The 12763-nt window shown below is 47.4% G+C and overlaps 1 protein-coding gene across 1 annotated transcript in view; it reads left to right on the top strand.

The window, feature by feature from the left end:
- Positions 1 to 12763, top strand: part of DNAAF9 (dynein axonemal assembly factor 9) — an 816325-nt gene that overhangs the window by 187008 nt on the left and 616554 nt on the right. Inside the window, exon 3 of the mRNA XM_086964303.1 lies at positions 9497 to 9616. Within this exon, the coding sequence (XP_086820429.1) occupies positions 9497 to 9616 (120 nt within the window). The remainder of the gene's footprint in view (positions 1 to 9496; positions 9617 to 12763) is intronic.

The following is a 12763-nucleotide window of genomic DNA, read 5'->3' as shown; positions in this document are numbered from 1 at the left end:
CTGCAATGGCAGCGTTGTGATTGATCAGGACGCCGACCAGCCAAGTGTCTATGGGGAGGCCATTTTCCCCATGTAGACTGCATTGCAGCATACATAGAGAAAGGCCAGAGTGCGCAAGACTGGTCTGGTCAAACAGTCAGCGCCCTTAGCAGTTGGCAAGGCAATCCTCCCCTGCCCTAAAACAGACCCGCTCGCCCCCAACGAAACACTTCTGCTTTCTCGCAGTGCTAGAAGCAGAAACATAAAATGGTCGTTTTAGCATTTTGTGTTTCTGTTTTTGCGAGAAAGTAGTGGGGCATCGCTCCTCCGCCCTAGTGAAGGAGCCGCCCTTGGTAACATCACAAGAAGTGACATCATAGAAAGTGACATCGCAGGACTATTGATCTTATTTGGCATCACTGAAGAGACCTAACGTGGATATCAGTAACATGGACAAAAAGATAAATATACAAATGAAATAAGTCCATATATTTTAAAACTATTAAATGGATTACATTTGTCTCATTAGATGGAAAAGCTAGGGGCAGGTCTCACAAAGATGTATATTATTTACTCCTCGTTAACAGATTGTTTCCAGATGAGTGCATGATACAATTTCCAGTTCTGCCTCAGTTTAATAGTGATTGATCTGGAGAAACACAAACTCTGAATTTAGAACGTAATACCATGGTTGGAAGTTCTCTTTAGTAACCAGAATTCATTTCTGGCCCCAGGCCCACTGCTCTCTCTCTAAAAAATGGATTCCATGTACCTTAGGTGCATATACCAATTAGTACTGGGCCACCTTATCAGACCCTGTAACTCAGGGCATAGGTGTACCCAGGGCCTACCAGGGGCTGCAGCATGTATTATGCCACCCCTGACTGGCCATCTAAATCTGACACAACTGGCTGCACGACAGCTGGGGTAAGGTGGTGTAATCACCCTTTGCTTTAGATATAGTATACCTATATCTAACCCTAAAATGGACACATATATTCCTATCAGTCACTCCTATGGCAGGCCTTATCAATCCTGAAGGCAGAGTGCTTGGAATTATGTGAGATGGTGCTCTGGCATGAGCTGAGCCCGTTTGCAGCTTGCGGAACCAAGTCCTAATAGCTGTTCCATGATAACGCGTACCATATACTCTTAAGTGCATTATAATCCTCGCGGTTATATGCTAACTCTGGTATCGCTTTATCAAAACATGTCGAGTAAGGTGTCATACGAATTGGAATACTAACCCCTCGCCAATTCTGGCGACGGGGTTAGCATTCCACCCTTCTAGAGGGACACGACATGTATGTAACTGTGAACCCCGGTTAAAGTTAACTCAAGCCTCAGCATCACAAAATGGATGCTGCCACCACAGACACAAGTCTGACCTCCTGCTGCTGGGAGTCCTTCCAGCAAGGGAGGCTTGGACAAAGGGTTTCCTGTCAGGGGCGGTGCTAGCACCATCCCAGACAGGGTTTTGTGTATCCTGGGTAGGCAGGGCTTTAGAGGAAGGTGACTGCAAGTGGCACCCCGGTGCTCACTATGCATAGGCCGGCTAGAACCAGTTCTAGGGGCAACCCAGCCCCTGACCTGGGGAAAGTCCGGCATGGGAGAGGGGTGTAACAACCCCCTTCCTGGTCCCACCCATGGGCAGGACCTAGTCGCGTGCCAGACCCTTTTCCTAGTATAAAGATAGGAGCGGGCCCCCTTCCAAATTAGATCATCTTTGAATCCTGAAACTACTTTCTACGAAAGGAACTCTCGACTTCTTCTCAAGATTTCTCCCTTGTGGCTAAGGAGTAGTCACCCTGCATCCGCAGGCACCATCCAAGCATCGCGGTCTGCTGTAAGTCTCTCCTCCGGATCAAGACTGCCCAGCTCGACGAGAACCGGCTTCCCTGGCACCTCTGACCTGAACCTGCATCATCAGCCCAGCTGAGATTCGTGGGTGTGACGAGACCTCGAGGGACCGGCCATCTTCAGGACTGCACGACGCTTGCCCAGCACGACCGCTGAGGGATCCTCTGGTGAGTGCTTTGGGGTCCGAGAAGCCCCAACCCCCACGTTGTCTGGCTACTAGCCCGCTGGCTTGTGGCCTTCCCGACGACGAACGACTACATCAACACCGCTGGTCTGGTTGCTCCAGACTGGCCCTTGCTCCCCTCCAAAAGAGGAGCACCCCGGACCCTCCTGGTCCACTCCAGACGCCATTTTGAGTCCACCGCGTGGGCTTGCGTTTGCCAAGACTTGTTGCCCCAATCCTGGGTCCAGCAACGTCGACAGCAGATACCATCGTGGGACAGCTCGCACCTCCATCCTGGTCGCCGACAACGCCTCCTGGTCCGTGAGACTGCAGAGCCCAGCGTCGCCCACTCACCTGGTCGAGGTGACTCCATCCGGTGCCATCCTGGTGCCCATTTGATCACTGGCTAGTGATTCAGGACTTGGTCCCCTCTGCTTACAGGTGTCCTCCATCTTCGATCCAGGCTTGGATCCATCCGAATCTCTTCACTGGTCGCCTGCCAGCAACTTCTTCTTTCAGGCTCCATAGACTGCAACGAGGATTCCCGACGTCTTTCCAGACCTATGCAGCCGCAGCCCCTGGGCTAGGTAACTTCGGCATTTCGGTGCCCCAGCATAGCCTCACTATCCAAGGGTCCAGATCCTTTTTCGTTTCAGCTCTACCTAGTCGGATTCGTCCGATAACACTAACTTTGTAATTTCTAGCAACCATAGACTTTGTCCCGCATCCCGCGTGAGAGTGCACACTCTGCACCCGATCCCCCTAGGCCTCCTGCTAGTAATCTGAAGGTTCAGTAGTCAAGTCCTAGCGATCCCAAAGCCTATTAGTGTAGTACTTACCTGCTAGTAATTTTGCATTCCACTTTTAGAGTATATGGTTTTTCGTGCCCCTCGGGCATTTGTGTAAATTGTGCAACTTTGCGTATTCTCTTAAGAGCTTTGTATTGTGCTTAGCACCCTGTCCTCATAAAGAGTCCAGGGTTGTTGTGTTCTAAATAAATATCCTTTTATTTTCATAACAACTTGTGTGGTGTCCTTTCACTTGGTGTTCAAGGGGTATATGTGATGGTATAACAGCTGGCTTAACACGCCCTCTAGAGTTTAGCCTAAAGACTGCTCTTGTCCATGCTACTAGGATAGCTGGTCTACGGTTGACTTACAACCAATCATCAATAAGGGTTGTTTGGACTGATACAAAGTGCTCACTAGAATAGTGAACATTATATATCAGGCCAACTTACCACAATGCAGCTCTTAGATGACAGTTAATAGCTCATTGTTCAATGTAAGGATTTTGACTTATAAACTGCAAGTACCAATAGGATCTCTCTGACAAAAGCAGTAATCCACTGGCCTATTTACATTATGTGGACTTAATGATCTGCATGGTACATGTTCTTTGCAGCGAGCACATTAACCCTCTGCGCTACCTTTCCATGAGTCAAAACTTCCACTTAACAAACCTCCATCTCTCTCCAGGAAGAACATTGATCACCGGAGTTTCATGACATTTTTATTGTTGCCGAAAATTCCTGGCGACCAGGAAGGAGGCAGCAAGTGCTTTTAGAAACATAATATACTCGCAAACATGACCCAAAGTCAGCGCTCAATGCGATCTCACCGTTTGCACCGCCCTAGAGTGTCCCTGCTCAAGGGTCCTGTGACCTCAATGACAGAGTCACTGTTGCTCTAGGGTGTGCTGCTTCGTAGGCCTCCCCAAAAGACTTGCGGTGGGCTTCAATAGGGATTGTGGGAGACAGGCCTTCAAGGTTAACCCACACTTGCCACTGCTAGGATTCACCTGCTGGTGCTAAGACACCAGGGCGTCTAAGGTCTTTCGGGTCCTTCCAAGGTCTAGCATGGAAATATGCGCCCTCAGGGAGATTGGTCTGGTGGACTGGTCATGAAGGCTGAACCTGGTTCCCCAGCTCCAAATTCAGCATCCCTGACCATAGTGCCACATCCTCTCCCCACTGAACACCATACTACCCCACTGAGAGAAACTCGCACTTCAACTACAACCCAATTGTGCCCCGCTACAAACACCTCAAGGCGACTCATTTCAAATTACGCACTAGACAAGAGCAATATGCTGCCTAAAAAAAAAAAGTGACAACATTCTGGAAAAAGCAAACACTCATAAGGAATGTAAGATTAATTAAAGCATGTGAAATGTAAGCAGGAGCAACATGGTTACCTCGACGCTTTAGCACTTATTCAGAAATGAATGAGTGCTTTTGCATGAAAAGTTAAGGCCATGACTTCAGGCCAGAGCGGACCTGCTTCAATGCCCATTGATTATATCCTTACAAAACGAAAGCAATATGGTTTAAAAAGACCACATTTGTGAATACAGAGCAGAGGCTGGCACTTTATTTTCCAGTCCGCCCATCAAGCAGGTATTGCAGTACATCCAGAAATGGTGCACTTTCCCACCCGGGGAAAACAATGCTGTTCAGAGAAAGACAAGAAAACAAAAGTAGCGCTTCACTGGTAAACTCTGTGTAGTGGCACTAATGTGTTTTGGGTGTGAATAAAATCAATCTGGCCCCTTTTTGACCCACTCTGTCTTGCTTTAGTTATTTTTTACATTTTGAATTTTTTATTTCTCTCTTTACCAAGGCTGCACTTTGGAAGTGAAAAATGTCACAAAAAAGATGACCTTTCCAGCAAAAAAGTTTTTCTTTTTTTAATTCATTTCACAGGGGAACAAATAAAGGAAAGGAAAAGAAAGAGGGAGTAGTGGCTACAAGGCCCTGGGAAGGGGGCCCCCACACCCTGACCTTGCAGATTTCTATATTGCTTAGAGGCCCAGGGAAAGGGGGCCCCACACCTGGACCTTGCAGCTTTCTATAGTGCTTAAAGGCCCAGGGAAAGGGGGCCCCACACGTGGACCTTGCAGCTTGCTCTAGTGCTTCGAGGCCCAGGGAAAGGGGGTCCCCTCCCCTGGGCCTTCGAAGCAGTAACAAGGCCTTTCTTAAAACACTACTCCAGCACCAGTTGATCTGGCTGCTCCTTCCTCCCCTCACCCACCTTACCTGTGTCCGGCTGGTCCTGGAAACAAAGGGACCTTCTGTCACCTAGCAACAAAATGCAGACAGGGAATGGCCGATACTTAAGAGAGGTGTTGCCTCGCCCCTGACACTCTGAGCTCTAATTGCTGGCCTTCCGCTTTGACTTGCCCACTCTGTTTGTCCCTCCCCCCCACCCCTCTGCACCCTTAGGATTGCCTCCACGTGGTCAACACTAGACATCTCTGATGTGTATTGAAATTGTGTGGGGAGGGGGCCCTGGTGAAGTAGGGGGGCAATCTGTGAAAGTGTTTCATTTCACAGTGAAGGTGTGGCCCCCTGCCTCTCACCTGAGCGCGAGGCCCTGGGCAGCTGCCCATACTGCCCATGCCTAGCGCCGGCCCTGCGATATGCCATAACACAACATGGTACAATATTTGCAAGGCGCTGCGTACGTAATTACAATATATACAATTTATAGTAAAACAAGGTGCATTTTCAATTTGCACAAGTGAACAGAATTAGATAAAGGAATTCCACAGCGGGTGCCTACACATTTATTCAATGTCTGTTTTGGTTTTCGAAAACACAGTTAATTTGTTCGGAATGGCCGCTGCATGTGTGCACTACTCCTAGACAGGATGTGGTGCAGTTTCAGCCGGGGTGCTGCGTGCGTGCAATTGGGCTGAAAAGGCAATCCTCAGCATTGTAGATCTTATATAAATGAGGCAAAAATGAATGGTACAGCTTAGACCTAGTGCAACAGTCATCGTAAGTTGTGAAACTTATGTGCATGAGGCATCGTACGCGGGACAGCAGATGTTAAATTTGTTCATGCTGGTTATACACATTGTAAGTAATAGTCAACAACAATACCATTTGGAATTAACAATAGGACTAGGTTGGTGAGTGGTAATACAGATCTCACTAGTAAGTCAAGGGCAAGAGTCCTTAGCCATTGTTCAAAACCGAGACCTGTTTGCTTATCTCTTCATACCCATTGAGGCCTCGTTTGATGGTGTCAAACAAATGTATGAATCTGCATTCACGAGTGCCCAAGATATTGTTAAAGTCTCCACCCCTGGGGTTCGGTTTCACATTTTCTGTGATGTCATTCTGGCAGCCAGAGTTCCTCCACAAAAACGGTATATGCCTGCAGGTGGAACAAGTTTGTGGCATGGTGCACAGTTAAGTCTGTGGATCCCCTTTCTGCCCCTCTTTCTGAAGTTCTTCTGTTCCTTCTGTCCTTGGCCCAGCAGGGCTCTGCTCTGGGCACTATCAAGGGTTATCTTTCTGCCATCTCCGCTTTTCTGCGGCTTCCTGATCAACCGTCTCTTTTTAAGTCCCTGGTTGTTAACCGTTTCCTGAAAGGCATTGTGCACATGTTTCCTCCCGTGCCGTTCATAATGCCTCAATGGGACTTAAACCTTGTCCTGACATATCTGATGTGCGCTCCCCTTGAGCCTCTTCATACCTGTCCTTTGTGTCTTCTTACTCCAAAGACAGCATTCCTGGTGGCTATCACTTCTACCAGAAGAGTGAGTGAGCTCCAGGCCCTTTCTTCTAAACCGCCTTTCCTTTCAGTTCATCTGGACAAGGTGGTTTTACAGACCCGTCCCTCCTTTTTGCCAAAGTTTGTTACGCCCTTCCACATTGGGCAGACCATCACTTTGCCCACCTTCTTTCGTCCTCCGCATCCTTCGAAAGGGGAAAAGAGACTCCACTGTTTGAACCCAAATTATGCGCTCTCATTCTATCTGAAGCGCACACAGCAGTTCCGGGTGGATGACCAGCTCTTTGTTGGCTACATGGGTGCTAACAAAGGTCGGACCATCCACAAACTGACCATATCTCGGTGGGTCGTTCTCTGCCTCAAAGCCTGTTACTCGTTGGCTAAGAAGGAGCCTCCTGTGGGGCTGCGTGTCCATTCCACCAGGGCAACGGCAGCCACTACTGCATTGGGTCGCGGCGTTCCCTTGCAGGACATTTGTCAGGCTGCTACGTGTGTGCCTCACTGCACACGTTTACCAAGCATTACTGCCTTGACAGTCCAGTCCGGAGAGACGGCTTCTTTGGCTGTTCTGTTCTCACTTTCTGGTGTAATCTTGTTCGCAGACCCACCACCAGGAATCTATCACTAACGTATCTCTTTCAGATGCACAAGTTACTACTTGTGTAACAATATATCTGTAAGGGACATTAGTTAGTTATAGATTCCTTACCGCCCCTCCCATCTTCCCCGTTCTGCGAACTGATTACTAGGGTTAAGGTCATCCCTTTCAGGGCCCTAGTTTCAATGCACCAGTGGTCAGTTTCTGGCATGGCTCTGCGTTCCTGGCGCAGAAAGTCATGTACAGAACTGACGTTGGCGCACATGGGTGGCGGCTAAGTAGTCTCTGTGACGTCATTTTTGCGCTTACAATGCCAGCGATGGACACGGAGCCGCAGGATGCCACCTACTGACACGCTGGGGTACTGCTAGCAAAACTTTCCGAATCCAGTCTGACGCCTGGGGATATTTTAAGGTAAGGAATCAATCACCAACTAATGTCTTTTACAGATACATAGTTACACAAGTAGTTACTTGTGCACTAAGACCTTCTTCCAAGAGTTTCCTCCTCAGTGATACACTTGTGCCTACTAAATCACACCTGATGGAATGTCGCTTCCAGGAGCCATCTCCTAGGTAATGCACTGCTGCCCACTAGATCACTCTCCATAAGGGTCGTCTCGTCTCTTCTATGAGCTGTCGCTTAGGTAATGCATTACTGCCTGCCTGTCAACTCCGTCAGTCCCACCTTCTCCTCAAGGAGTGCCTTTTCACTTCTATTTCAAAGGGAATTTCACACTAGCTATTTTACACTAGCTAGTTTTCTGGTGCATACTGGGAACCACCACACGTCAGTTTAATCCAACAAGTAAAAATGAAAACCCTGTGCATGCATTTCTATGCTGCGATTGCCAAAGTCATGTAATATGAAATTGTAAGGTACGAAGTTCGATCTTATCTCCCCCCTTTGACAGCAGCCTGAGATCTTACCTGCTCGTCTCTTGAACAGACAGTCGTAGCTCAATACTCAGTATTTCCGTCAGTTCTCCCGCTGAGGCAGTCTGCGACAGACAAGACGATGAACTGCTTGGCTGATGCGGCCATAAATATTCTCTAATTGAAGGGAAAAAAGACACAACTTTAATTGCCAACAAAGCACAGAATTTATTAAGCGCACGGAAGATCAGTCAGCTCTGCAGAGCTGTACACTAAATTTCAAATCACAATGCAGTGAACAGTAGTTTATATACTTTTTAAAGGTGTCTGTGTTGCACGTAGATTTGCATATTTCCTGACACATGTGTACAAGCACAGCATCGTTATTAAAAAGGCAATATTATTCTACTAAAATAACTGATGACATAACTAATGAATGAAACCTATCTATCCTTGTGCTTTGCTACTCTTCTACCCTGGCTTGGTGTCTTTGACATGCCTGTCTTTGAATTGTAACAATGCCCAGCTCCTACATGTCAACTGTCCCCTGAGGCCTAACATCCCATCTGTCCTGCGCCTCTATTCAGCGTTATCAGTGTATTTTCTTAAACCCATGCTCTCTCAATGCGGGCTTGTGGCCTTCACGTCTAGGGTGATGTCTAAATGTCTTTTCCTGCTCTGCCAGAGAGCATCTGCTTCCTCCCCCAAGTCTGGATCCCATGTGTGCTGCCTTTTATTCTGCTGTTGTAGTAAGGCTGGGCCTGTATCTTTCTTTTAACACGTACATCTGAACGTGTTATCCTGCTTATGTTTACATTAACATGTATACACCTTCGACAACACTCTGCAGATGTTGATCCCTGATCTGAAAATAATCTTTGAGTTAAACCTTTCGGAATTCATTTGGCCGAAGGTCTGGCTACTAAGAAATGGATGACATGAAATAAATATCCAGTTGTTCAGTCTGAAAATTAAATGTTTCATTTTGTATGTGATTAAGGTATGTAAATTATGTTTCTTCCCCGGTAAGAACTTGCTTTACACCCAACTTCCAAATATAGGGCATAAAATACTTCCACTCCAAAAGCTTATCTGAACCCCTATGCGAGTGTCCTCCTAACTGTATTGGGAAGCTCAGAGTATCATCACTTTACACGTATGTTCACATAACCATTTCTGTACTAAGCTTACATACGTTTAGTAGCTAATTGCATGTTCTTGTTAAGTGCTACAGCTTATTTTTACCTTATTTTTAATGTTGTAATTTAAAACGCAATTGGTTTTGCTGTATAACAGTCGAAGGTATAACCCGGTAAATTGCCCATCCTGGAACACTGTACAAAGTGCTTGTTAATATCATATCCTATAGATGCTCCAATACGAATATACATACGCATGCATTGTTTCCTTGATGGTTGCTTGTGATGTACTTGCATTGATTGGCAGTCATGTATCTGTGTAATAGGCCATACAATTATTTCTTTATTATATTTTGCAGGAATCGACAGCAGATACAATGAAGGTTGCAGAGAACTGGCAAATTACTTACTGTTTGATTTGTATAACCAGAAAAATAATGATTTTGAAAACCTTGGATTTCCGGAGGAAGCCCTAGATGGTATGTTTGATCCTCTAACAAACTTGGTTGCATCTTAGCGACTGTTAAAGCAATAGTTATTGTGCAGTGTCCAAATAAGGTACCGCTAGTGTTATTGTTTTCTGACTCTTGTGTAGCACACATTCTGCATTAGCATAGCATCTCACTAAGGCCGTAGTATGAATGTCTAATCCGTTCCATTTCAGACTCCATAATAAAAGTGGAGGTGAGCAAATCCAGTTAGTAACCTGAGCTATCCATTAATATACAGTAAATGGAAGAGTTACATGGCTTAACTTCGAGTGTGCATTATTGTCAAAGATGTTTTCATGAAAAAGAAAAAATATAGCAGATGTCCTTGAGTGTTTGATTCAGGATGCAGAAGGATGGATAATGATTGTAGCGAGGTCCTAGGCACATGTAGCACTCCTTGAATAGTCTGGGTATCGGTGAAATCGTAGAGGAGTTTCGAAAAAATTATTGCTCCCTAACTGGTCATTTAAACCATTGAGAATACAGCTTAAACTTCCAATCAGCTAACCGCTCTTTGCCAGTATCGTTCACATCAACTACCATTCTAAAACCACATACAGATACTGATGAAGATCAGCCCACCTCTTTCAGCATGACCGATTTTCTACGTGCTTAGTCTTTTCTGTTGAAATAGTGCTTCCCTCATGCTTCCCCGACTCCTATAGTTCTCTCCCAGGCACTGCAGAACAGATTTACTTGTGTTGCCCTACCATTTAAATCATTTCTTTGAATGAATTTCTTGGTCTCCTATTCACCCACCACCAAGTGTCATCTAATAGGAACCAGGCACCTGCTGAATTATTTGCACCCTCTCAGATGGGTCTTTACTGCTGTAATCTTTAAATTTCTCGATCATCCCTCCCTCTTCCATGCTACAAGGCTGACTCACAATCAATTTTCCAGGCATAAAGTATACCTATAGCCCAAAAAAGTTCTGCAGTGCATTATACTTGATTTCAAAGAGTCAATCAATCAAGGATTTATAGAGCTTACTACTCACCCGTGAGGGTCTCCATGCGCTGAGGAGGGGTGATACGGGCAGCTCCATGGTCATCCGAAGAGCCAGGTCTTGATGTCCTTTCTGTATAGGTTTCAGTGTCGAGCATCGTCTGATGCTGAGGGGGAGTTCATCCAAGGCTTGGGAGCAATGTAGGAGAAGGATCTGCCATCCGTTCTGGCCCTGTGGATGCGGGGGCATGTGGCTAGGGCTAAGTTGGCGGAGTGGACGTTTCGCTTGGGGGCGTGGAAGAAGATTCTTTTGTTGAGGTATTGGTATCCGGTGTTATAGTGGGTTTTGTAGGCGTAATTTAGCAGTTTAAAGGTTATGCTTTTTTCGACGGGGAGCCAGTGAAGGTGCTGGGTGATGTGGTCAAGTTATGGGATGCTGAGGACGAGTCTGGCTGTGGCATTCTGGACGGTCTGGAGTTTGCAAAGGAGTGTTTTGTTGATTCCGGCATAGAGGACATTTCCGTAGTCCAGTCTCCTGGTGATGAGTGCGTGGGTGGCATTCATCCTGGAGTTGGGGTGGGGGGGAGAGGGGCGGATGCATTTGAAGGTCTTGCGGAGGATGTTGACGCATGTGGAGGACACAGCATTTATCTTGCGGTTCATGGTGAGTGAGGAGTTGAGTATATGCCAAGGTTGCGGGCGTGGTCCGTAGGGGTGGGTGGGTTTCCGAGGGGGTGGGGGCACCAGCTGTTGTCCCATGCGGAGGGGTTGGACCCGAGGATGAGGACTTCTGTTTTCACAGAGTTGAGTTTCAGGCAGCTGTTACTCATACAGGATGTGACGTTCTTAATTCCTTCTTGGAAACTGTGCCTGGTGATGTCGAGTTCCTTGGTGAGGGAGAGCATGAGCTGCATGTCGTCGGCATATGTGACTATGTTGAGTCCGTGTTTGCTGACAATGGTTGCGAGGAGGGCCAGGTAGACGTTGAAGAGCATGGGGCTAATTGAGGAACCCCGGGGTTTAGAGAGGAAGGGCGGGAGTCTTATTCTTTGTGTTCTGCCAGAGAGAAAATATCAAATCCCGTCTAAGGCAGTTCCCTTGATACCAGCGTTGTGGAGTCTGGTGGCTAATGTGCTGTGTGAGAAGGTGTCAAAGGCTGCTGGGAGGTCTATTGGTATGAGGGCTGCAGTGTGGCCTAGATCGAGGAGGGTGCTGAAGTCGTCCGTGGCAGCTATGTGGGCGGTCTCGGTGCTGTGGTTGCTGCGGAATCCGGATTGAGGAGTCGGGATGTTGTTGGTTTCAAAGAAGTGCGTTAGCTGGGTGTTGATGACTTTCTTGATGATTTTGGCGGTGAAGGGGAGAAGAGAGATGGGCCTGTAGTTCTTAAAGTCAGTCGGGTCTGCGGAGGGCTTCTTGAAGAGGGGTTGACTTCGGCGCATTTCCAGTCTTCGGGGAACGTGGCTGTTTCGAAGGCACAGTTGATTGTCTGTCGTACTTCTGGTGCGATGGTGGCCCTGTGGAAGATGTGTGGCTGGCAGGGATCAGTGGGTGCTCCGGAGTGGGTGCTTTTCATAGTCCTTGCGAAGTCTTCTGTGGTTAAGGGTCCAGGTGAGGAGGGTCGGCTGGGTGGCATCGCTATTGGAGGCTGTAGGGTCGGTGTCGTGGTTTTGTTTGTCAAAGTTGTCGTAGAGCGTCCTGATCTTGTGGTGGAAGAAGGAGCTGTGTTTGTTGTAGAGGTCTTGGGGGGGAGGGACGTCAGCAGTTTTGCTGTGGGGTCTGGTGAATTCTTGTATGATGGCGAAGAGTTCCTTGGAGTTGTGGGAGTTGGGGAGGATTCTGTCCTGGATGAAGTTTCTCTTAGTTGATTTGATGAGTTGGTGGTGTGCCGTGGTGGAAGCCTTGTAGGCGATGCGTGCTTTTGGGGATTTTCTGTTTCTCCATGCTTTCTTCAGTCGTCTGGAAGAGCGCTTGGTTTCTTGGAGGTCCGTGGTGAACCAGGTAGCTTTCGCGCTGGGTCGCCTGGTGGAGTTCTGGAGGGGGCGAGAGTGTTGGCGCAGTTGGCGATCTATTGGTGGAGGTTGTTTGCTACTCTGTTGGCATCTGTCGTGGTAGAGGGAGGAGTACAGCTGAGGGTGGAGGTGAGGTGTTCTTCTGTGATTTTCTCCAATTTCTGCGTGTGAGGCATGG

The sequence above is a fragment of the Lissotriton vulgaris genome, chromosome 3_2 (genome assembly GCF_964263255.1).
Source record: "Lissotriton vulgaris chromosome 3_2, aLisVul1.2, whole genome shotgun sequence".
Lineage (NCBI taxonomy): Eukaryota > Metazoa > Chordata > Amphibia > Caudata > Salamandridae > Lissotriton > Lissotriton vulgaris.
Note: the sequence above shows the minus strand (reverse complement) of the source record. Positions and strands in the feature narration are given on the sequence as shown.